At 34.3% G+C, this 24,730-nt stretch overlaps 13 protein-coding genes and 3 pseudogenes across 16 annotated transcripts, besides 1 other annotated feature; 12 read left to right on the top strand and 4 right to left on the bottom strand.

Annotated features, from left to right (window-relative positions):
* Nucleotides 1-1,104: 1,104 nt before the first annotated feature.
* On the top strand, nt 1,105-3,738 carry TVAGG3_0149520 (dynein assembly factor 5, axonemal family; the record flags this gene model as incomplete). Its single annotated transcript, XM_001330079.1, has 1 exon — nt 1,124-3,697. The coding sequence occupies one exon, from the start codon at nt 1,124-1,126 to the stop codon at nt 3,695-3,697; it is 2,574 nt and encodes an 857-aa protein (XP_001330114.1).
* Nucleotides 3,739-4,529: 791 nt separating this feature from the next.
* Nucleotides 4,530-5,087, top strand: TVAGG3_0149510 (ankyrin repeat, PH and SEC7 domain containing protein SECG-related family; the record flags this gene model as incomplete). The annotated part of the gene is made up of 1 exon (XM_001330078.1): nt 4,530-5,087. One exon carries the CDS (start codon nt 4,530-4,532, stop codon nt 5,085-5,087), a length of 558 nt encoding a protein of 185 aa, XP_001330113.1.
* A 1,135-nt stretch (nt 5,088-6,222) lies between these two features.
* On the top strand, nt 6,223-7,041 carry TVAGG3_0149500 (phage tail repeat-like family; the record flags this gene model as incomplete). The annotated part of the gene is made up of 1 exon (XM_051224584.1): nt 6,223-7,041. The coding sequence occupies one exon, from the start codon at nt 6,223-6,225 to the stop codon at nt 7,039-7,041; it is 819 nt and encodes a 272-aa protein (XP_051109570.1).
* Nucleotides 7,042-7,180: 139 nt separating this feature from the next.
* On the top strand, nt 7,181-7,543 carry TVAGG3_0149490 (uncharacterized protein; the record flags this gene model as incomplete). The annotated part of the gene is made up of 1 exon (XM_001330077.1): nt 7,181-7,543. One exon carries the CDS (start codon nt 7,181-7,183, stop codon nt 7,541-7,543), a length of 363 nt encoding a protein of 120 aa, XP_001330112.1.
* Nucleotides 7,544-7,561: 18 nt separating this feature from the next.
* TVAGG3_0149480 (serine threonine-protein phosphatase family) lies at nt 7,562-7,804 on the top strand (the record flags this gene model as incomplete). The annotated part of the gene is made up of 1 exon (XM_001330076.1): nt 7,562-7,804. The coding sequence occupies one exon, from the start codon at nt 7,562-7,564 to the stop codon at nt 7,802-7,804; it is 243 nt and encodes an 80-aa protein (XP_001330111.1).
* Nucleotides 7,805-7,806: 2 nt separating this feature from the next.
* TVAGG3_0149470 (uncharacterized protein) lies at nt 7,807-8,655 on the bottom strand (the record flags this gene model as incomplete). The annotated part of the gene is made up of 1 exon (XM_001330075.1): nt 7,807-8,655. One exon carries the CDS (start codon nt 8,653-8,655, stop codon nt 7,807-7,809), a length of 849 nt encoding a protein of 282 aa, XP_001330110.1.
* A 138-nt stretch (nt 8,656-8,793) lies between these two features.
* Nucleotides 8,794-24,516: a mobile genetic element.
* TVAGG3_0149460 (uncharacterized protein) lies at nt 11,349-11,501 on the top strand (the record flags this gene model as incomplete). Its single annotated transcript, XM_001314008.1, has 1 exon — nt 11,349-11,501. The coding sequence occupies one exon, from the start codon at nt 11,349-11,351 to the stop codon at nt 11,499-11,501; it is 153 nt and encodes a 50-aa protein (XP_001314013.1).
* TVAGG3_0149450 (phage tail repeat-like family) lies at nt 11,521-12,105 on the top strand (the record flags this gene model as incomplete). The annotated part of the gene is made up of 1 exon (XM_051224583.1): nt 11,521-12,105. One exon carries the CDS (start codon nt 11,521-11,523, stop codon nt 12,103-12,105), a length of 585 nt encoding a protein of 194 aa, XP_051109569.1.
* Nucleotides 12,151-12,855, top strand: TVAGG3_0149440 (uncharacterized protein; the record flags this gene model as incomplete). The annotated part of the gene is made up of 1 exon (XM_051224582.1): nt 12,151-12,855. One exon carries the CDS (start codon nt 12,151-12,153, stop codon nt 12,853-12,855), a length of 705 nt encoding a protein of 234 aa, XP_051109568.1.
* TVAGG3_0149430 (uncharacterized protein) lies at nt 13,573-14,235 on the top strand (the record flags this gene model as incomplete). The annotated part of the gene is made up of 1 exon (XM_051224581.1): nt 13,573-14,235. One exon carries the CDS (start codon nt 13,573-13,575, stop codon nt 14,233-14,235), a length of 663 nt encoding a protein of 220 aa, XP_051109567.1.
* Nucleotides 14,401-15,315, top strand: TVAGG3_0149420 (organellar and viral DNA polymerase type B; the record flags this gene model as incomplete). Its single annotated transcript, XM_001314007.1, has 1 exon — nt 14,401-15,315. One exon carries the CDS (start codon nt 14,401-14,403, stop codon nt 15,313-15,315), a length of 915 nt encoding a protein of 304 aa, XP_001314012.1.
* TVAGG3_0149410 (KilA, N-terminal/APSES-type HTH, DNA-binding family) lies at nt 15,675-16,064 on the top strand (the record flags this gene model as incomplete). Its single annotated transcript, XM_001314006.1, has 1 exon — nt 15,675-16,064. The coding sequence occupies one exon, from the start codon at nt 15,675-15,677 to the stop codon at nt 16,062-16,064; it is 390 nt and encodes a 129-aa protein (XP_001314011.1).
* On the bottom strand, nt 16,188-16,309 carry TVAGG3_0149400 (annotated as a pseudogene). The gene has a single exon. A coding segment is annotated over exon 1 (122 nt).
* Nucleotides 17,513-17,961, bottom strand: TVAGG3_0149390 (annotated as a pseudogene). Its single transcript has one exon. A coding segment is annotated over exon 1 (449 nt).
* Nucleotides 18,423-18,877, top strand: TVAGG3_0149380 (annotated as a pseudogene). The gene has a single exon. A coding segment is annotated over exon 1 (455 nt).
* Nucleotides 19,354-19,938, bottom strand: TVAGG3_0149370 (HNH endonuclease family; the record flags this gene model as incomplete). The annotated part of the gene is made up of 1 exon (XM_051224580.1): nt 19,354-19,938. One exon carries the CDS (start codon nt 19,936-19,938, stop codon nt 19,354-19,356), a length of 585 nt encoding a protein of 194 aa, XP_051109566.1.
* Nucleotides 24,517-24,730: the final 214 nt, after the last annotated feature.

The following is a 24,730-nucleotide window of genomic DNA, read 5'->3' as shown; positions in this document are numbered from 1 at the left end:
TAAATACGGAGTATATATATTTAATATTAGATTTTTGGAATGTAGTAGATATAAACGAATTAGGTCCTATATAAGGCAAGTTTTGTCGAAAATATCTGAATATTATGACCTCTTCAATCACATCATAGTTCTGACATAGAAATTCAGCAGATAAATCTACTACAGAGTCAGGAATATAAATTTTTTTCAAATACCTTGCTCGGTTAAATGCCCCAAAACCAAAACGTGTAACTGTATTAGGAACCATATATATTGGAATATTTAAATAAGTCGGAAAACTGTATAAAATTGTCATGTCTTTGGAGAACAATATTCCATCAACAGAACAAAAATATAGGTTTTTTGGGTCAACATCAATATATTCTATTAGTCCCATATCAAATGGATTCTGTTCACCTAATTTTCGAACTCCTTTTGGTATGAATAAATATTTAATTAGAGAAATAGTGTTGAAACCAGAATCTTCAATGGACTCAAGACCTTCTGGAAGAGTTATATTTAGTAAATTAGGAAACCTTGAAAATAAACTAGTTGGAAGATATGTAAAACCTTCATTAATAAAGATATACTTTATTGACGCATTATTTATATTATTTGGAAGGGAAACAGTTGTTTTCCCTTCAAATGGGATCTCAAGTGTGTCATTCAATTATAAATAAATCTTGTTAATGCAATTTTTCTAAAAATGTTCTTAAAATTTGAATTGAATATCAAATAGTGGTTGAGAAATCGAATTGAATTAAAAATAATCGTTTTTCAAAAAATGGTTTTCCATTTTTAGATTGTTAAAATTGATTATTATGATCTATTAAGTGACTGAGGGATGAGTTTTTTAAAATGATATCCACTCAAAAATTATTTCATATGATAAATTTCGTGTTTGGTTGGAACATACAGGATAAATAACAAATACATAAGAAGGATAATATGTAGACCACTACAAAATAATAAATAACATACTTTGTAAATATTGGTGCACAATATCAAGGCAATGAGACAAATATTCATATATAATATTAGTAGCAAGACGTCCGCCATTCATATGATATGAAATCTCTTTAGTTTATAAGTGGTCGAGGAAAATCTGAACACTTTTTATCCGTTAAAAAATTGGTTCATTTTCATGGAAGATCAATCTAAGGGTACAGTTAAATTAGATCAGCATCTTCAGGAATTACTTAGATTCATCAAAGAAACTAATGCTAAGAAAAGGATTGAAGGTTTCAACGAGTTGGCGAAATTAACAATCTTTCCGACCTTAGTACCAAGTATTGACTATTTTATTGCAGAAATTCTTGTTCAGGTAATCCAGCGCTCTAACGATCAGTACGATTCTGTGCGTGTTGCCTGTATGAATTGCTTATTTACGTTAATAAAGCAACTTGGCACTAAAAATTTCGACAGTGTATTAGCAACAGTACTTCCAACATTGTTCAACCGTATCAAATCCGAAAACTGCGAAGAAGTTCTCGTTGCAATTCTTAATATTCTTGTTTATTTTGTTGACTTAACAGGTGTAGAAACAGTTCCTTCGACATGGGATGAGTACGCACGCCCAACAATCATCGCTTTAGCTACATCATGTGCTTCAAATGCCCCAGATGTCAAATTATTATCAGCCCAGATTCTCGAAACCATGTGTGGCAAGATTGCTCGCTCAATGTACAGGGAAGTATACGATTTGGAAGCAGAAGATGAAGCAAAACAAAAAATAAATTACTCAGAAGCTTTAATTAATGCACTTCTCAAGAACATTGTCCACAGAAACAAGGACATTAGGAAGCAAACTCTCCAAGCGTTAGCCAAATTTTACGTAATTACAACCAGCGAATACAAATTCGATTCTATTGCCACTTTACTTGAACAAATGATCGACGACAGGATTCTTTCCGTCCGTCTTGCTGTTGTAGACTATGTTAAAACACTCCTTGTCCAACATGACAACAGACATATGTATTATTCCCAATATTTACCGATTCTTCTTACTTCGATCTACAGTTTAGTCCCTGTTCGCAAGATTACAGAGGATGAAGTCGTCAAACAGCCAGAAGTAACAAAGCAAGCCTATCAAGCTTGGAAAGCTCTTGACGCCATTGGAAAACAGCATGAGGTTGACAAGAAGGACGATTACGCTCAAGAAAAAGAATACATTGGCCCGACAGATTTCGATGAAAAAAGAAAAATTTGTGTTGGACTTCGCCATATCCTTCAAGATAACTACAAACAGATGATGGACCATCTCATTCCAAAGCTCATCGAGTGGACAGAGCAAATCAGAGTCTTCGGGCTTCGCGCTGTTGCATCTTTGATTCAATTGACCGGCCAATACTCCGTAAAGACTGTTGTTGACGTCATGAAGACTCTTGGACAGTCAATAAAGACAATCCGTGGCGATCAGGAGTTCGCAATGCGCGTTGCTGCAATTTTGGCATCAAATGTAAACGAAGACGATTTAATTGCTCCTATCGTATCTAATTTCACAAATGAGGGACCACGAGAGATCGTTTTGTTGTTACAAGTTGCTCTTGTAAATGCAAAATTTTCTGATGGTGGTTTGGCTTCAATTATCGATGGAATTAATAACAACAGAGTATTTGATGCTCTTGATTGTATTAATAACCTCGCTGAAGCCGTTTTGGCCCTTATTGTCCACGCAAATGAGAATTTCAGAGATGTTAACAGTAATATCATTCTTATAACAATTCTCAGGATCGGCGAGAAAGGTGATGCAATGCATTACTTCGAGAACTGCTTCGGAAGACCTTTGGCCACTGTTTTCAGCGAACAAATGCAAAATTTGCTCAGAGTTACAGATAAAAGCTCCGGATACCTCAGCAAATTGTTGCTTAAAGTTCCACCATACGCTATCCAGAACAATCTTAGAGATGTTTGCCAGGCAATTTGCGAATCAATTGCACAATCAGAACAGGAAGGCACAAAAGAGCTGATGGACCTTATCACTACATTATGCTACAAAGGAGCAATCACAGATATCACGGAACAGCTCTTTGATTTGGTTATTAACAAGATGGAATGGAGTATTGGAAAAGAAAACGTTCCACCACGTGAAGCAGCCACATTGGCCTTGGCCGCATTACTTAAATCAGACGCAATCACTCAAGAACGTTGTGATGAGAGCCTTGATAAGATTTTACCAGCAGTTTTATCAGCTCTTGATGATTCATGGTCTGATCCAGTCAGAGTTGCAGCCATTGCACTCGCTAGAGAGTTTATCGCTAAATCCAACAAATTAAATACAAAATTCAGCGAAATTTACAAGGCAATCAGAGAAAGAATGGACGACCACGTTCTCTCTGTCAGAGTTAACGCTGTTTCCCTCATGGCTGACTTCCTTGTTAAGTGTTCTCAAACAAAGGACCAAATTCCAGCAGAAACACCAGCAACAACAGAAGAAGAGAAGCCTAAAGATGGAGGAGAGAACAAGGATAAGAAGAAGGAAGAAATTCCTGTGAAATATGAAGATATTCCGAAGAAATTCGAAGATTTACTTGTATTTATCGATGATATGGTCAAAGAAGTTAGAGAAGCAATGGAGATATTCTGTGAAAGAGTTGGCTCCGTCGAAGAGTGGAAAGAACCACTTTCTACAACTTTGAAATCAGTTATTCAGAATAATAACCATGATGATGCCACAGAACTCGCTAATAAGGCATTGGAAAAGCTTGGCACCAAATAAGTCATATTGAAAAAAGAATAAAATGTGTGAAATTTTTTAAATTTAATTTTCTATTTATGAAACATACCACGGGTTAAAAAGTAATGATGCTAGAACCTTGGTATTCATAGGGTATTATAAATATATGTATGGATAGTTATTCATGAAGTTTGGAATCAATAAAGTGTATCACAAAATAATTTACAATTAATACTTCCAATGATAAATTCTTACAAAAAAGTGACGGTTTTCAAAGTCAAAAAATCATGTCTGATCTTTTTGCTACAAAATTTACTTATCAAGAAATTGAGATGCTGTTTGACCACGCACATTTTACTTCAAATGAATTTATGGCACTTCTTGAGCAATGTTCTTCTTCAGAAAATGCTCAAATGTTTTCTTACTTAGCTTTAAATGCAAATGTTTCAATTAGCAATCTACAAGAAGCTTCTTCAATTTTGAAATCAATGCAAAAATGTAATAGATCACGATTTTTTGATATAATAATTAAAATATTAGATCAAACTAACAATGAAATGTCAATCCTTCAGGATACTATCAACAACCTTCACTCAGACTTGGATAATATTCTGGATCAAAAGCACGAATATAACAAGGAAAGAGATAAATTCATTTTAAAAATTGGAAAATATAAAAAATCTAAAGATGCGAGGAGTATATATCAATTGCTAGATAAATTATACACAAAAGGATACCAAGATTTATTTTTAATGGCTTGTGAAAAAGATTTACGTAATAAAAATTTTGGATATTTTTTCCCGTTCTCGGATATGCAATTAGGGAAGGAAACTTTAATGTTGTTAAATCCCTTGTGGAAAATGGTTACAATACAATGCAGTCAAGTGTTTCTGAATATCCACTTCATTGTGCCTCCCAATCTGGTAATCTTGATTTTGTCAAATATTTTATATCTATTGGAAATGACATCGAAGCAAAGCAATGGGACGGATCCACTCCTCTGCTTGAAGCAATAAAGAGTAACAGACTTGAAGTTGTTAAATATCTTATCTCTATTGGAGCTGACATAAAAGTAAAGGATAAAGATGGAAATACTCCACTCATTCTTGCATCAGAAAATGGTCATCTTGAAGTTGTGAAATATCTTATCTCTATTGGAGCTAATAAAGAAGCTAAGGATAAATTTGGAAATACTCCACTTATTTCTGCGTCAAGATATTGTAAACTTGAAGTTGTTAAATATCTAACCTCTGTAGGGGCTAATATTGAAGCAAAGGATAACAATGGAACTACTCCACTCATTCATGCATCATTAAGACATGAATGTGATATTGCCAGATTCCTTATATCTGTCGGAGCCAATAAAAATGCAATAGATAATGATGGAAGAACAGTATCTGAATACATGAAATCAATCGATACAAGCGATTAAAATCAAAATAAAAGAAATTCATATATTTTAAAAAAAAAAAAAAAAAAAAAAAGGGAGTGGGGCTTCCAGGCACTTCGTGCCTTCTAGCCCTGAAGATGTTTAGTATAAATGAAGTCTTAGAGGACAAACATGACTATGAGTTTTGATATGACAAGATAGAATATGAGAGAGGTCCTATAAACCGGAGAAAGTGTTATATAAACATCTGTCATATTACTCAGAATATTATACAGAATTCAATAAAAATATATTTTAGGTGAAGAGGTGAGATTTCACCTGTTTTTTCACCTCATTTTTCACCTCTTGAATTTTCATGAATTTCATCGTAAAGACTTTGTCAAGATTTCATCGTAAAGACTTTGTCAAGATTTCATCGTAAAGACTTTGTCAAGATTTCATCGTAAAGACTTTGTTGAGATTTCATCGTAAAGACTTTGTTGAGATTTCATCGTAAAGACTTTGTCAAAACTTCATCGTAATGAGCGTAAATCAGACAAAAATATATTTTAGGGTAGAAGGGTATATCTACCCCGTTTTCTACCCTCTTTTCTACCCCATATGTACTTACTGAAAAAGTATGTGTTCCATCTGTCATTTTACTCAGAATTTTACACCAAAAATAATGTTTAGGTGAAGAGGTGAGATTTCACCTCTTTTTTCACCTCTTTTTTCACCTCTTTTTTCACCTCATGAATTTTCATGAAATTTACACCAAAAATAATGTTTAGGTGAAGAGGTGAGATTTCACCTCTTTTTTCACCTCTTTTTTCACCTCATGAATTTTCATGAAATTTACACCAAAAATATACTACTAGGGTCATTTACGAAGAAATCTCAACAAAGTCTTTACGATGAAATCTTGACAAAACATAGACAAGAAAGTTCATGAGAAATTAGATGAAGAAGTTTTGACAAAACATTTACGAAGAAATTCATGAAAATTCATGAGGTGAAAAAAGAGGTGAAAAAAGAGGTGAAATCTCACCTCTTCACCTAAAATATATTTTTGGGTCATTTACACTCATTTACGAAGAAATCTCAACAAAGTCTTTACGAAGAAGTCATAATAAAACGTCTGTCAAAAGCCGCTTTTCTGTCACTTTTCAGGTAAAAACATTTTTATTATATATATAAAATGAATTTTACAAAACCACCGTTACCCTTCTTTGGAAATAAGAGTAAATGTAAAGATATTATATTGAGAGAACTTAAGAAACTACCGAATGGTCTAACATTTGTAGATTTGTTCGGTGGAAGTTTCTATATATCCCATTTGTGCCATATAATATTCCCAGACTCAAAGATTATATGCAATGACTTCGACAACTATATGAACCGTCTCAAACATATACCAGACACAAACAAAATATTGAAAGAGTTAAAAGAAAAGATACCTATAGGTAAGATGGAACGTATACCATTAGATAACAAAAATATTGTAAGAGAGGTTTTGAAAAAAGCAGAATATATAGACTGGGATAGTATATCTGCTAGACTATTATATAGTGGTGCTATAAGAGTTCATGACATTGAAACACTTATGTCAAAAGTTTTATATCTTAACTATACAAATGTTTTCAAAGAGGACATAGAAAAATATATTGAGGGTATAGAGTTTGTGAGATGTCGTTGGACAGAGTTGTATGAAAAATATAAAGACAAGGAAAAGGTTTTCTTTATAGTAGACCCACCGTTCTTTAACACATATGATTTTCAATACCAAGTAGACTGGACTTTGAGAGACTCTTTAGAAACTTTAGACGTTTTACATAACCATCCATGCTTTTACTTTACATCCGATAAAAGTGGTTTGGAAAGTGTCATGAGATGGTTAGAGGACATACATGACTATGAGTTTAGATACGATAAGATAGAATATGAGAGAGGTCCTATAAACTGGAGAAAGTGTCATAACAAAGAAATTTTACTAGTAAGTAAATGTGGTTTGAAATAGGACTACTTGTTTTAGGTTTTTTCCATTGTGTCATTTACTTATTTGACGTGGCAGAAAGATATAGAGAATATGAAGATGAACCAATGCCTGCAAATGTTCAGTATATGTACTCGTAAGAGATATTTTTATCTAATATTAAATGGACGCACAGAACTTAGCGAATGCACAGCAACCTGGACAACCAAACCCAGAGAATATTCCAAATGAAGTTAGAATACAAACTGCAATGGCAAACTATGGTCAAGTGCCAACAGATGTACAAATGCAAACTGCCATGTCAAATGACGCTGCGTTAGGCTTACCACCATGGTATGCAAATATGAGATGGAAAGAGTTTTATACAAACCCTGAAGTGGGATATAAACAACTCTATGCAGATGACGCGAACACAGGAGTTGACCCAGAATATGTTTTCTACCAGAGGAGAAACAGAATGTATGAGCTCCAGTTAAAGAATGCTATGGAACTCAACAGGAAACGTAAGAGACTAGGCGGACATTAGATTTTTACATATAGTAAAATGGGTTTCTTCAGTAAGATAGGAAACTTCTTTCGAAATGTTGGAAGAGGTATATGGAATGGAATAAAATCTGTCGGAAGAGGAGTATGGAACGGTGTCAAAAATATTGGTAAAAGAGTAGGTCAGTTCGTTGGTATTATACCTAAAGACCCTGAACCAGAAGAACAAGCTCCTGTTATACAACAGCCTGAACCTGCACCACAGTCAAGTTGGCAACCAAATCCAACACCTCAACCGTATTAAAATTATATTTTTACCGTTCGATAGTAGTTGTATATGAAACTAAGTTCTAAGTAAAACGCGTGGTATAATGGAATTATTCTCTTTCTTCCATCTGTAGTAAACCATACTTGAAAGTCTGAAATACTTCCACTTGGTGGTTCATATAGCTTTGTAGGTTTTTCGTAAAAGTCATTTGCCAAGCATAAGAAAGAGTTTTGGGCGCCAGAAAATGAAGCATGAACAATAATAGCAGCTGGGTCGAAAACATCTTTAAATAAATATGGTTCATCTCTTGCATATCGACTGTAAATATTTGCTAAAGGAAGTTCGACTTTCTGATTTAACATTCTTTGCAAATAATACCATGACATTGCAGTGAATTCTGTATATATTTGTTCGTCTTTCTTTGGATTGTCTTCGTAGATTTGAAATGACACTTGTGAATTTTGTTTGTCATATACAATTCTCACATAAAGTGTGCTCTCGGTATTTGCATATTCATCAGCATATTTTGCATAACATGAATTTATTTTATCTTCTATATTTTTTAACGCAGTCTGTAGAGAAGATGAAAGGTCAACTTGTATTAGCTCAATTTCTTCCCACATTTTTCGTTTCCCTTCAGATATATAATCTATATGAAACCTTACAATAAATGGAAAACTTTTATCTTCTACAGACACAAACTTCATTCTACGAAAGCCAATAGCTTTTGTGACAGATGGGTCTCTTAGCCATCTCAATGGGTAGTCAAAACGATAGCCTTCATGCTTTACGGTCTCTGTCTCAAACTTTTGACCGACATTAGTAAAAAGTTCATCTAATGGTTTAGTTGTAGCAACTCTTGAATTTTCTTTTTCTATTGAAAGCATATTTTATCTAGAATAAAAATGTCGAAAGAAACAGCGTCTATGAGAGAAATACAACACAACCGACAACTCATTTTGCAAGCTCTAAATAAGAACACAACAAACTTTTCAAACTATTCTAAGATATCTGAGTCATTGAAAGAAGGAAACTTAAAACTGACGATAAACCCAATGACAGACGAGTTTCTGTTTCAAGACAGTAAGAACCATACTGTTTGTATAAATCCAACAAAAAGAACTTTAAACGAGAAACCTATAGATGAACTTCTTTTGAAAGCAGATGTTGACAACAAAGCTGACAAAGAGTATGTCATTGAAAAAGTTCAAGAAGAACATGACAGAGCAGATGCAACATATGCAACAAAAGAACATACTCATCCTGAACTAGCAGACAAAACATATGTTGACAATAAAATGTCAAGTGAAGTGACAAGAGCTGAAAACGAATATTCTAAAAAGACTCATACACATACCATTGCAAATATTACAAACTTACAAGAAACCTTAAACAGGAAAAGTGACGTTGGACATACACACGATTTCTTCGCAACTGTTGGTATAGAAAATATTGCAGGAACGGTTGAAGAACCTGATGGAACTGGTGGGGATGTATTAAATTGGAAACCTCCTAACTTTCCACAAGGTTTAACATCGGAGGATGACATAACAACGATGAAAGACATTAAATGTAGAAATGTCTATGTCATGGAGGATGAAAACAAAGTTAAATTCACTGCTCAAGATTTATATGATAAAAAAGCTGACAAAACATATGTTAACGATGAGTTAGATAAAAAAGCTGACAAAACATATGTTAACGATGAGTTATATAAAAAAGCTGACAAAACAGAGCTTCAAACGTTAAAGACAGAAATACTTCAAACAGTATATCCTATAGGTTCTATTTATACGTCAATGAACTCTACCAAACCAGAAGTAGTACTTGGTTTTGGAACTTGGACTCAAATAGTCGACAGGTTTTTGTATTGTGCAAACTCTTCAAAGGAAACAGGTGGAAGTAAAACGATTTCAGGTGCAAATTTACCTGCGCACAGTCACTACGTAAGTTTAACTACATCTGAAGCAGGTTTGCATAGTCATAGATTTTGGGATTGGTCAGGAATGACAAAAGGTAAAGGATATGATGTTAAAGAGGACGTTAAGTTTGCTATAAATTGTTACTGGAGTAACACTGAGGTAGGAGGAAGCCATACACATCGCGTTTCAGGCTATACGCAAACAACGGGACAGAGTAAAGACTACATGCCACCTTACATGACAGTTTACGCATGGTATAGAAATGCTTAGTCGTCATTTTCAACTTCTTTAGCATATTCGTCAGGAGTTGTCTTATATTTGTTAGGAACTGTCTTTGAAAGTATACCACCTTGAACTTTGACAAGTTTGAAACGAGGTCTGACAATAGTAGTTTTATCTTCTGCTTGCAGTGTGTACATTTTGCCATGTTTGCCTAAAACTTCATAATATTCTCTTGTATACTTTCTTCTATTTTTACGAACACGAATGTGAGTACCTGTCGAGTTCCCATTGTTGTCATAGTCAATAGTATTTTCATATGGGTCGCGTTTAGGTATTTCTATTTTTACTTTGTCACCTTTCTTAAGTTTGAAGCCTGGCATTCTTTCTTGTTTGTCTCTTTTGACTAAACTATTAAATATATAGTCTTTCTCTAAGTCGGGGTTGTTTTTCATTTCTTCGGGGGAGTGGTTTCCCAAACCTTTTTGTTTACGGTTATTGTAAATATTTAAAACTTGTCTCATCTTTGCCATGGAAAAGTGTCTATACTTGTCGTCATATGACATTTCATCTACCTCACCACCTTGTGGTTGGTTTAAGTCTCTTAACATTTTTATACAACCGTCAATGACACCAAGAGCAGAATGGTTTTGGTCGACAATGAAATATTGGTTTACATTTTTTGAACGCAGATAGTTTTTAATATCGTCTGATTTGAAAGAACTTTCACAGTCAGATGTCAGTTTTGTTGGATGGTATTTGTCAACGAATATTGTCAAAGCAGTTTTCACATCTAAAATATTTTTGGACTGCAATGGTATGGCTTCACAGTATCTTGTGTTTTGACCAACAAATATTAGCCAGTATGGTGGTCCATCTGTTCTAACTCTCGGAATGTTTTCCAAGATATCCATAAACCAAGCATTTGGTGTTGAACTAAAGATTTTTATCATGAGTGCTTTCTTTGTTGCCTTAGAAACATAGGGGTCCTTGTTTGGATTCGTCATTTTTTAACCATAAGAAATGGGTTTATTTGGCGCATTAGCAGGAGTTGCATCCAGATTTTTGCCCGCAGTGGGAACAATAGCCAGAGGTGTATTTGGAGTTGGAAGGAAGATTTTGAGTACATTAGGTATACTTTAAAGAGAAAGCAAACCTATTATACAAACTGTACAGAAAGGTTGGGATGTAGCACGAGATGCAGCAAATCTTATTCCAAATCCTGAAACAGAGGAAAAGTTCAAGGATGGATGGACAATGTAGGAAGAGAAGCAGGAAACTATTATAACAAAGCAAATGACTACTATAACCAAGCAGGACACTATATGGACCAGGTGAAAGATTCTTTAACAGAGGATATAACCATGCACACAGTGGGTAAACAATAACCAACCGCAACGCTCAAACGTGGGGAATGTAAAATTTTTTACTGAGATGAAATGAACAATACAGCATTGAGACAAATGGGCTCAAGATGGATTTGTCGACTTCCAGCAGTTACACAACGTGTTTGTCAAGTTCTTCCTATACCTCAGGAAGTTTTAGACCGACTTAAAAAACAACAACAACCAGTTGAAAACAAACCAAACTAAAATTTTTTACTGAGATGAAATGACCGAAGAAGTTGAAACGGTAGATTTGACACCACAAACAAAAAGTTCAGAACCATTGTCAAAACCTGTCAAAGAACTTACAGATGAAGAGAAAAATTCAATAATAGAAAGTGCCAGGTCTGGAAATACAAACCCTAACTATAAAGTCACTTTTCATAGAAATGGAACGGCTAGTATCTCAAAAAAGAAACAGACTCTCACAAATAAAATATTGAAGTCTGAAGGAGCTTTCGAGACAACAGATGGAAAAGTTTACTTCACCGACCAACAGTTCATTATAGAACATCTCATTGACTTAGAGTCGAAATATTCTAAACTTTACAACAAACACAAAAAGTTGAAAGGAAAACAAAAACAAATGGCATATGATATTTATGAAGATGTTGACGACACAACCATACCTGCAAGTGAGGTAAAGTCAGAGGAACCGAAAAGTGACGAAAAACCAATAGAAGAAGGGAAGCCAAAAACTGAAGATAAACCAAAACCAAAGGTTAGTTTCAATACTAAACCAAGTCAACCTTCATTAGCTGGTATGGGTTGGCGTCAAAGACTTTTGGCAGCGGGTGGTTATGTAAAGTAAAGAAAAAAATATTTTTTTATTTTTATAGAAATGCCCCCATATAGAATGGACAGAAAATCTGCTAGAATAAAAGCAGAGTTAGAAAGATATGGTTGGAGAGTTTCGAAGAAGTTTAAATATAGGAAGGGAAGACCCATAAAAGTCTATGACAAACTGGCTGGTCTGACCTACGAAATGGACTTGGAAACAGCGCGCGCCAATTATCCAAACAGACTAGAAAGGTTAGAAGAAGAACGTCTTATGGACATGCCTTTCGATGTTTCTGAACCTCAAGTTGAAGGACACGACGGCTTTGCCAGATTCTACTGGAAACACGACGAACAATTGCATCCTTTGAGAAGGAAAAAAGGAAAAGGTGAAGACACACATGCTCCCATGGAAAGAACAAGATATGCATATGAGAAGTACCGTGAAGTTAGAAGTCAAATTACATCTGGTCGAACCTTTACAGTAAACTTTGACGAAGGAAAGAACAAAGAAGGCTTCATGGGAGTACTTGCTGCAATTCAAGATGGAAATAAGAAAGGACACAATCTCAGATTGACTATAACAGATTTGGACGGTCACATTTACTATGCACATGGCAATGTCACAACAGCCGCACAACTTCTTGACGCTTTCAAGACTACAAAGAGAGAACAAATGTTTGACTCCGACTCAGACATTTTGAATGCAATTGAAGGAATTGCAAGTGTAAAATTTGAATGGTACCAACCTAACCCTCAAGCAGTCAGACAACATGTTTGTTAGATGAGAAATATGAAATGGCATACCATTTTAAAACAATATATTTTTACATATATTAAATGTTTCAGGTTGAAAAACAAAGAACAAAAGTAGCAGATACAAAACAAACATTTTATGAGCTTACAAAGGGTGTTATGAATGAATTCAGCAACATACATCCTGACCTCGTTCATTTTGTTGCTAAATTCAGTAAAAATATATGTTAGGTGAAGAGGTGAGATTTCACCTCTTTTTTCACCTGTTTTTTCACCCTCATGAATTTTCATGAATTTTGTGCTGAATTCGACAAAAATGAGTTTTTGGTTGAAAAAAGAGGTGGAGCCAAAAGTGGCTCGACCTCAAAACAAGCATTTTGTGAAGAATATACCAACCCGCGGAAAACAGCGGGTTGCTTTTTATACAAAATTCAACAGGTGAATTTTCATGAATTTCCTTAAGATAGAAAAAAATATATTTTAGGCGACCAGGTCACTCGGTCACTCGGTCACTCGGTCAACTAACATCTTTTTGAAAAAGTGTGACAACATGACATTTTGACAACAACACAGGAAATAGATTTCATCGTATATTTTTTGTTAAGACTTCATCGTAAATGTTTTGTTGAGACTTCATCGTATATGTTTTGTCGAGATTTTTATCGTTGTGGTCCGACGGTTAAGCCACAAACGAATGTCCGACGTCCCACCAAAAAATATTTTTTATTTTTATTGTACGTACTGAATGACAGTCGAAGCAAAAACGTTCACGAACAAATCTAATGGCGAAACATTCACAAAAGGCACTTACAACGGTATTGAAGTCTTACGTAGAGACAAGGATGGTTATATAAATGTAACAAATATGTGTCAGCAGTTTAGGAAAGACTTTAGAAAGTTGTTGGAAAATAAGTCCTGGGAAGAGTATTATACGGCATTTTGTGAAGAATATACCAACCGCCGGAATTCCGGCGGTTGCTTTTTATACAAAGTTCATGCAGGAATTCCTGATGAAATCAAACAGGTTAGAGGAACGTATGTAGACCCAAGACTTGTAAACTATATAGCAATGTGGGCTTCTCCAAAATATTGCATAGCAGTTGGAAAAATTATGGACTCCATAGACAAGAAAGTTCATGAGAAGTTAGATGAAGAAGAATTCGAAGATACAGTAGAGAATGCTAAACCTTTGTTCGAACAAGAAGTTAGAAAAATGCATGAAAAACAAATAGAACATGAACGTGAGATATGTTCTGGTTATAGAGACTCGCCATACGAACTAGACCAATGGGAACAAGAAGATTTAAAGAGAGAATTTAGAGAATATGAACTCGCTAAGATAGCATTAGAAGCTGCAGAAGAGAGGTTAAAAGCTTGGGGTTGTTTTGTACAAAAATATTGTGAGTAAATGAACCATTTTTTTCGACAAAAATATATTTTAGGTGAAGAGGTGAGATTTCACCTCTTTTTTCACCTGTTTTTTCACCCTCTTGAATTTTCATGAATTTCCTTAAGATAAAAAATATATTTTAGTTTTTTATAAAATATTTTTTTTTATTTTTATTGTAAGAACATGTTAGCAACAACAGCACCAAACTCTTTAGTCATGAACCCAACTTCAATGTTAGTAGAGATGAAAAGCTTCATTCCTTCTTCATATACTTTCGAAACAGAAATCCAGAAGATAAAGCAAGAACTTCTCCAAGGAGATTTAGATTGCACTGCAAAAGATGAAACAAATGAAGAATATCTTTATGAAATGCAGGATATTATTGACCATCTACCTAAACTTCCTGAAATCCAACAACAAAAACTAACCATTCCCGAATTTGACGAAATAGAAGTCAAAGCAACTGACTCAGTAGAAACCAAGAAGTTCATACGAAAGGTTAACTATGAGTTTCTTGGATTTCATTGCAACCACAAAGTCATGGACAAAGATTGCGATATGGTATATAAGAACATCTCTGACATATACAAATCCGAAGAATTTAAGACCTACGACAACTTTGTTTCATTAGTTGCAAAATGTGTTTGGGAAATAAGAGATAAAGATAGAAGAGGTAAGGTATGGAACGAACAAATAAGACCCGCTATGTTCGAGATGAAGAGAGCAATTGACGCCTTAGTTGTTTTAGCAGGTAAGGTTTCAGAATATAACGCAAAAATGAACCCGCAATGTTCAAAATGTAAAGCAGCAATGAGGAAATATAACTACTCCGTCAAAGAGATAGAACGTATGCGAAACGACTATGCTGACTTAAAGAAAGAAGTAGAGAAACCAGCAGAAGATAAAATGGATATGTTGACATTTCTTAATAAAAACTATCCAACAGCAGAAGATTTCCTTCTATCTGACGTCAAGAAGAAGTATAAAGAAACTTTCGGTATCGTTAAAACATTCGATGTACTGACAGAAGAAATAGAAGCTACGAAATTGTTTAGGATTTCAAATATACATCATACAATTCATGTAAAACGCTTATAAAATAACTGAGGTGAAAAAAGAGGTGAAAAAAGAGGTGAAATCTCACCTCTTCACCTAAAATATATTTTTATTGAATTCAGCAACAAAATTCTGAGTAAAATAATTTTTAGGGCTTGTGTCAAACCGTTGAGTTTTCACAAAATTTAAAAAATAACGTTTACCATGTAAAACGCTTATAAAATAACTGAGGTGAAAAAACAGGTGAAAAAACAGGTGAAAAAAGAGGTGAAATCTCACCTCTTCACCTAAAATATATTTTTGCTGAATTCCGTATGAAATTTCATGAATTTCCTCTAGATAGAAAAAATAAAGTTAGTTTTTTATAAAATATTTTTTTTATTTTGTATGTAAAGACAGAAATGACAACAACAGAGAACACAACAACTGCTATCGTTCATGAAGCCATAGATGAAGAATACGAGTACATACAGTTTAACAAACAACTCCGTCTCATTCGTTCGGTCAAAGATGACATGTACCAAATGCAAAGTATTTTGACAGCATGTGCTACACCAGATACTAAGAAACCACAAGACTGGTTTGAATTAAATAGCACTCATGAACTTTTGAGTGAGTTCGAACATGTAGAACTTAAAAAGATGTACCAAGACAGACAAAACTTACCATCGCATCTAAAAGGTATATATGTTCATAAGTTCCTAGTTAGTTCAATAGCAATGTGGGCTTCACCTCGCTATGCTTGGTATATTTACAGACTTCTTGACGAAGTTGCTGAAAAATACATGTAAAGCGTTTATTTTTGGTCTTTTGTGAAAGTAAGAAAATAACGCTAATTTTATTTTTATTTATTTTTTTATTTTGTATGTAAAGACAGATATGTCAACAACAGAGAACACAACACCTGCTATCGTTCATGAAGCCATAAATGAAGAATACGAGTACATACAATATAACAAACAGTTACGTCTCATTCGTTCGGTCAAAGATGACATGTACCAAATGCAAAGTATTTTGAATACTCTTCGTTCTACAAAGCAAGCACGTCATTGGTTTGAAAACCAACAGACAAAAGAACTTTTAGAAGAATTTCCTCATATGTTTGCGAGTGGTAGAAAACCGCGGAACGAGATTCCGTACGAAAATCGTAAAAATTTGCCAAATAGTTTGAGAGGTTGGTATGTACATAGACTTCTTGTAAATGCTGTTGCAATGTGGGCTTCACCTCGCTATGCTTGTTATATTTTCATGATGTTAGATGAAATTCACAGACAAGAACGTGAAGAGCTAGAGAACAAGCTTGAAGCAAAAGACAAAAACATACAGAAAAGAATACCACGTTCGGTACCAAAAGGAAAGGAAAAGAACTATAAGTATATGATTTATACTGAAGAGATGGAAAATGAAGAAGACAGAGATATGGTTATGTTGCATTTAGTCAGAAGAAACAACAAAAGCTTTTACGACCTTGCTAAGATTTACAAATCTGACAGAAATTGGTTCTATCGCGAAAACTTACCGATTTCAATGACACCGAATGAAGATGTGAAACAAATAGTTCAAGATACGTTACCTCAAACACACTATGATATGAAAGGTTGTACAATACTTACCTTCAAAGAAGATTTGCCATTGTTAAAGGAAAAAATAACAGAGTATTTTGACAACTTCAAACAAGTAGAGTAGATGAACCATTTATTTTTACGCTTGACACCAAAGATGGCTCAGGTAGCTCTATAAGTTAAATTGCCTCGTCAAATCCTTCTGGCATTCCGAGTCCTTCCATCAGACAGGAAGAACTCTTCCTTCCAACAGGAAAAAAATTTCCCGACAACTGGAAGAACTCTTCCTTCCAACTGGAAAAATTTTTCCATCCGACAGGAAAAATTTTTCCATCAGACAGGAAAAAATTTTCCATCAGACAGGAAAAAATTTTCCAGTTGTCCGTCCGTAAACCATTCAAATTTTCGAAAATTGAGAACTTTTTGGTCGAACTTCAGGAAAAATTTTTCCATCAGACAGGAAAAAATTTTCCATCCGACAGGAAAAATTTTTCCATCAGACAGGAAGAACTCTTCCCGACAACAGGAAGAACTCTTCCTTCCAACAGGAAAAGTTCTTCCTTCCGACAGGACACAAACAGATGACTGACGTTCCTCTTCCTGAATGCCTTCCAAAGCCAGAAGAACCGAAAGCTGCAGAACCACAACAGACTTACTAAGACTAAACATTTATATTTTCAAGCTTGACTTTTTACAATTTGAACTTTGTTTGCGTAGATATGAATTCTGAAAGAAGTATGAGGGTCTTGTATAACTTTGTACTTCTCCCATAGTTCATGTCTGTCAAACTTACCTGCCATGGACTCTTTCATAAGTTCCATGAAATCGTCTTCGGACAATCCAGGGAAAAGTATGATATCAGTAAGTATTCTTTTAACATCCTTACTTAAACTCTTTGCTGTCTGTACACAAATGACAACTGAGATGTTAAAGTGTCTGAGCTTCTTAAGAATTCGACACATGTCTTGTTCTCTATTCTTTAACAAAGGATGAGAAGCAAATCATCTAAGATAAGAAGACATCTATGAGGGTAAGTCTTCCAATCGTAAGATTGCAATTTCTTCGAAATGTATTCTATCTCTTTCTGTTTGTTTCTGAAGTGTTTCTTCTCTAATATTCTCTGCATTTCCTCATTTGGGTCTTTAAACTTCGAATTGACATACTCATTTATAGCATTGTACTTCAAAACTCTTCTTTGGTACTTCTTTATCCAATCTAACAACTCAGTATCCTTCATACATACTAACTTAGACTTTTTTATAATATCTTTGAACGAATTTACGGTTTGGTCAAATTGACCAGAAGTACTACAAATAACAACTAACTCATAGAATGGGTTCTTCTCATCTAGTTCTTGTTGTTGTGCAGCCATTTTAAGATAAGTGAAAGTCTTACCAGACCCAGGTGGTGCAATTAGACCTGTTATACCATTCTGAGCAAATAGGAACTTGTCATGTATGGGTTTTATCTGAGCATTTTCTAACTTCCTCTTGTTCTTCTTCAAAACATTCTCAAATTTTTGTCAATGTCAGCAAACTTTTTTTCTAACATATTTTTAGAAAAATTAAAAATTTTATCTTTTAGAAAATGTCTAGCGATTTCGCTATCATATTCGAGACAAACTTTTTGACAGCAAAACATCTGTCGACCATAAAATCTTACATAGTGTAAACAAGAAAGGTGAATTTGTTCTAAAGTTCTGTTTCTGGGAATATGACAAGAACCATAAAACATTAGGCAGAGAAGTCTTTAAGTTTGTCAATGACAGACTTGTTGACAGAGATGACGCCTCTTGGAAAGATGAAGTCCACAAAAGTTCTTAGAAGCAAAGAAGACACATGCGCTGTTCTTGAAGATGAAATAGGAAACAGAATAGATGAGCTATTAAAGGACAAAGAACTTTTACAGAAATATGGTTGCGCCAAATTTGACATAACTCCACCAGAAAAGAAGAAGAAGAGAGAAAAGAAAGAAAAGAAAGTAGAAGAAGAGAAGAAAGAAACCTGAAACCAGTTCCAGAGAAGGTGAGATATGACATGTAAAAATAAACTTTTATTTTAGAACATTTCTGGGTCAATGTCAATTGTTTCTCTTCCTCTTTAGGAGCAACACTGGCTTAGACTCTAAAAATCTTTTTACCCAATTTACCTTGAACTTCAACTATCTTAGACTCATAATATTCATAGTCGTCTGCTTTCTTTGGTTCATAAGGTATAACAAGTTTGTATGCTTTGCCTTCTTTAAGGTTTGAAAACCTTCTGTCAAAATTTTCTTTGACTGCTAACAAACCTTCTATGTCTAAGTCTTCAAATTTCGCACCATTTTTAGTCACAATAGCAAACTTAATGGTTCGTGTTCCAAACTTTGTCAAATGTAGACTTTTCAAAATGGTAGAAGTAAACATTCAAATATGTGAATGGGTCTAGTTCTTCTTTAAGTCCTGACATATATTTGTTGACTGAAATATATTTTGCCATCTTTTCTATCGGATAAAAAAATATTTTTTTTTAAAAACGTTTTAAAATGGTATGCCATATAGCTTCTTGAATTTGTTAAGATATAGTCTAACGTTTTTTCCATCTGTATCTCTAGCGTTTACAAAAGCATAGTCTTCCTTAGTAAAACATACTTGTAATTTTCTATAGTTTACGCCGGTATAAAAGTAGAAAGAGTCCTGTTCTTCGCTGTAGTAGTAAAACTCAAACGTATGCTTACCATAGTCTGTAATTTCAATTGCTTCATCTTCTAGTTCGTCGATGAAATCGAATACTATATCTCCAAATTTGCTTTTGTTCTTATTGTTTTCAGAACGAGTAACCCAACGTAAATTTTCAAGTCTATTGTCATTTCTTATATGGTTTATATGGTCTACAAAAGGTAAATTGTTAGGGTTCGGTATAAAATGAGTTGCAATGACAATATGTTTAAAATAGTTTTTTCCACTCATACTCATCCTAGCATATCCGTTATTTTGCTCCCATTCGCTTAAAACTCTTTTTGTCTTTTTGTTTCTGACTTCAAATGACTCACAACAGTGAATTTCATATTTCTCATCTAACAAACAAGTTTCCCAACGGTCTTCTCCAACAAACTCAGCGTACATTTCAAATAAAATAAAAAAAAATATTTTTTTAAAATTTACTCATAAAAATTTTTCTTTGTATATACGCCGTTCTGAACATCTAAAAGATTTTTGACATTTGCCAAGAATGTTCGTTTAGACGCTGTCATATAACCATACTCTTGACAATACTGTTTATATTCATCGTACAATGACCTTTCATCTAAACACTCAAAGTTAGTCTCATCTATAAACAGTTCATATACACTCTTGTTTGCTTCTAACAATGTTTGTCTCTCTTCGGTATATGGAATTTGTCTTGGATTGAACTTAGAAATATCTAATGTCATGAAATATGAGAACAAGTGGTTGTAAAAGTTAGGTGTCAAAGTTTCTGCTAAGTCGTCAAAATATTCTGTATCTTGCATATGAGAATCTGACGTTCTGACAACTACATATCTTCTGTCAGAACTTTCTAACTTCATCGGAACGGCGTTGTTTGAAACCATGATGAAATTTGCAACATTTTCACAAACTCTTTGGTCTTTATACTTTCTTTCAACAACTCCAACTTTATCTGTTATAAGACTCTTCAAAGCATCTGAGTTCAAAACTTTTGTTGTATTATACTTTGAAGTTCGTTACATACTATAAGTTTCATATTCTCTATTGAAGAGTTAAATTTACCGCAGATGTTTTCTAAGTTTGTCATATTCGGATTCGAATAGCCCTCTAACAGTTTGCACAAAATATCTGTAAAGAATGTGTTCTTACCAGTTCCTTGTTTTCCAATTATAATGAGAGCAGTTTCATTTTTAGCACTTGGATGTTGTAAGATGTTTGCAAAACCAACATAGATATACTCATAGACTCTTTCGTTTCCATTGCATATAATTTCTTTGACATGGTCTAACCAAGCTTCTATAACATTTTCTTCCATTCTACTTGTTCGTATTTATCCAGTGAAGATAGAATAGAAGTTTGGAGATGGTGTATAGAACTTTATACCACGAACTGAAAAATCTTCTAACTTTGACAATAAGATATCCACAGCATCTAACATCTTCATACCAACTTGTACGACTTTTATTTTCTTAAGTTTCTGTTTACATTCTTGTTCTGAAACTATTGTCGCTCTTGGTTTGTTTAAAAGACTACATCCCATTCTTTCATAACATAACATTCTGGGGCAGAGTCAACATAAATGACTAAACGTTTCAAATTCTCGACTGCTTTGTTATAGTCTCGAAATGGACACATATTTCTGAAGGCTTGGAAGTCATAAAAATCTGAAACGTCTATTCTGTACATTTTTATAAAAATAAAAAAAAATATTTTTTTTATTCTTGACTTTGTTGTTCCATTTGTTCCATTTGTTGCATTTGTTGTTCTTGAGCTATTTGTTGTTGAAGTTGTTCTTGTAGTACAATACTTTCACCAGTTGCATCTTCCAATTCGAAACTTTCTGCCGTCATTGACAAATACATAGGACATAAAAGTTTTACAGGAACAAAGTTTGCGTCAACTAAGGTTAAGTTTATGTTTGCTAAAGTGTTTGAGTTTACTAAAGCTGAAAACTCTGCATTCGAATGAACAATAGGCAAACCAGCAGAGAAAGTGTTGTTTATACGCATAAGTATCTTTTGGTCATAGTAGTTTCTGTCGACATTCGAATAGCACTTTGAACCTAAGTTTGAAACAATATATAAAATAGGTGTACTTAAAGTCAATGGAATAGACAAACCTTGTATGACACCTTTTCCTGTTATAGGAAATTGTTGGTAGTAAAAACCAGATATAAGTTTTGTATTATAGCTCATATCGTTTATAGTAAACTCAGTCGGACATCCAAACATAATGAAACCTGCTCTAGTTGCAGCACATGTTACATCCGTCCTTAAAGTATTAAATAAGTCAACAAAACCTGTTGGTGGTATATCTGAGTAAGTATCTTCAAAGGAGTATTTTTTACCATTCACAACAATAAAGTCTTCTGGTGTCAAAAGAGCAAAACAGGCTTTAGTCGTCATTGTGTTTAAAGTTAGTTTACAATATGTCCTTGAGGACTTTGTAAGTTTGTTGTTATAGAATTATATGACTCAGGGTTTTTAGTCGTAATAGTATAAACCATTGTGTCTTCTGCCATTTACTTAGCAACTAAATTTTAATGAAATGTTGTGGTCGTCAAATATTTTTATGACGTCTGGGAAACTATATTTTAAGTTCAACGTTTCACCTCCTTTCATAACGTATATCTTGTCAATGACATTATATGATGAACACCACAGCAAGCAATGTCGGTTCTATTTCTTTGATGTTTATATCGTCTGCCTCTGTCAAAAGTTTCAATAGTTCTTTCAAAACTTCATGAGGTGCGATGACATATGAGTTCACTTTTACAGGGTTGTGTTCGACCAAGTTTAACATTATACCCAAAGCTTGACAAATCTCTCCTGAGTTTTAAGTTTGTCTTTAAGTTGTTGGTAGTCGTTTCGAATATCTGCAACAGAACTTAAGTCTCTGCTAACTTCAGGATATGTTGGTTGTTCTTTTACAGGAACAATTGTTATACCATCTTGGTCTTCGTATGGTTTCCCCATTTCAACATCTCTTTCTTTGACATTGACAACACACTTTGACTGTTTGTTTGAGTTGGTGAATTTAACTTCACATCTGCCACCGCCATTAAACCCTTTTGAAACACTTACGCTTCTATTTTTCGGAAATGACATTTTACTTAGAATAAAAAGATGGACGTATTCGAGTATCTCTTCGAATTGAAGCAGAACAAAGTTTACACACCACACAACAATACAAATACATTGACAGAATAGTTCTTTACACAAACAATGGAAAATGTTAAATAGAATAGCAGTCTTTGCTGAACCTAAATATTTCATAAAGCAAAGAAAGTTGGTATAACTGAAATGGTGAAAGTTCTTGAAGCAGACAAAAATATAACTTCAAAACTTACAGATATTTCTAAAGGTAAGTTTTATAATACAATATTATGTCAAAACTGGCGTACTGTCAATATTGACGGAGAGAAGTCAGTTCAAGAACAACTTACTGACCTGCTGCCAAAATCTGCTCGATGGAAGCTGTCGTTATGCCAATCTGAGGAGCCCCAGCAGGTTTCATCGAACGAATCTTCAAAAGAGCATCTTCCGTGAAAAGTGCTATTGGTTTTGTAAACTTCTTTGCTTTCAATTCATCTGGACCGTCTCTGTCACCAGTATATTGTATTTGAACTGTACCAACAGTTGAAATACCACCCATAAAGTCTTCTGAGTCAGCAAATGGAATGCCAAGCCAAAAGTTTGAACGGTCTCCATTTGTATATTGAGTTTTTTGACCTCCTGTATGAGTCCATACTTTCACATATGGCATAATAGAACTTTGCATTTCAGGGTTAATGGTTGTTGTTGAAGTTGTTGTTAAAGTTCATAGCATCTAATGTCAAGTTGTATGACCTCATATCCTCAACTGTAGAATATTCTTCTCTTGGATAATATTTGCCATCTATGTTTATATGGTATTTAATACCAGGGTTGTAGAAGCAAGAATAGTCATTTATAGTTCGTCTGAACAGTACAAACATAGTATCTGCATGTTTCATTGCAGTTGTTAAGGCAATATCTGTTCTTGCACCTGGGTCAGCACTTTGGTTTCCAACTTCACCTGCAAAGTCTTTGACAGATATTTGGTGTATAGGGAACATAAGTGGAACTGCAATATATTTGGCAGCTAAAGCATTTGAAATATCTGGGTCCAACATATAGACTGCAAGTCTGCTTTCTATTCTCTCTGCATTCAAATTTTTCGCATGTGAACTTAACTGGGTCCCAAGCAGTTCCAGCAGCATTGAAGTAGTAGTTTACTTCAGTGTTGAGGTTTGAGAAACCAAAGTCTAAGTCAACTTTGTCTTTGCAAAAGTCGGCGAATGACATTTTATTTGTTCCCACTACTTCTGTAAGAGTGAATGGGTCTTGTGTTGGTGCAATGACTAAGTTATTTTTGCTTGGAGTAAGTTCAATAGAAATTTTTCCTGCCCAGTTTGGCAAGTATCTTAAAAACCTGAAGATGAGGAAAGATGACAAAGGAACTCTAAGTTTCAGTTTTACTTTAGTGACAGCATTTCCATCTGAACCAGAAAGGTTAACATAAACTCCTGGAACGTTAGGGTCAAGTCTTCTTATTTTCTCAATAGTTGCATACTGGTCTGTTTGTTCTCTAGCTTGTGGTTGTACTGAGTTTCTTAAAGCGAACCATTCATAGTTTGCCCATGTTACTGTTTGAACTAAGTCAGAGTTAGAATATATCTTATATCCCATGAAAACTTCTGGAGCATATTGGTATCCGACATAGAAATTCCATTGCAACCTTTCTTGTCAGACAACTTGGCAGAAGGTTTTATTTCAATGTCTTGTTCCACGTATAAGAAAGAGTTGTCAATAGAAATTATATGAAACCTGTCGCAAGCATATCTACTGTTGTTGAAGAACCTTCTCCAAACTCACCTACGTTTCCATAAGAAACAGCAGTTGTATATTCGTAAGTTCCAGGAACTATTTCTGACCTTCTAATGGCATTGTCGCATTCGTTATACCATTCGGAAACATTTCCATTCATAGCATCCAAAACTGTTGGCGTTATAGTTCTGAGCGGCGTACATTTCATATGAGTAAAATATAGAATAGTTGGATTTATATGTCATAATAGAACCCACTCGACCAAGCTTTACTTTCTTCCTGACTGAGTTTTTAACTCTTCTTTTTCCTTCATTGCCCTCTGCTTCAAGTTGTTGCATCTTTGCCTCATGTTCACGCGAGTA

This window comes from Trichomonas vaginalis, chromosome IV (assembly GCF_026262505.1).
Source record: "Trichomonas vaginalis G3 chromosome IV, whole genome shotgun sequence".
Lineage (NCBI taxonomy): Eukaryota > Parabasalia > Trichomonadida > Trichomonadidae > Trichomonas > Trichomonas vaginalis.
Note: the sequence above shows the minus strand (reverse complement) of the source record. Positions and strands in the feature narration are given on the sequence as shown.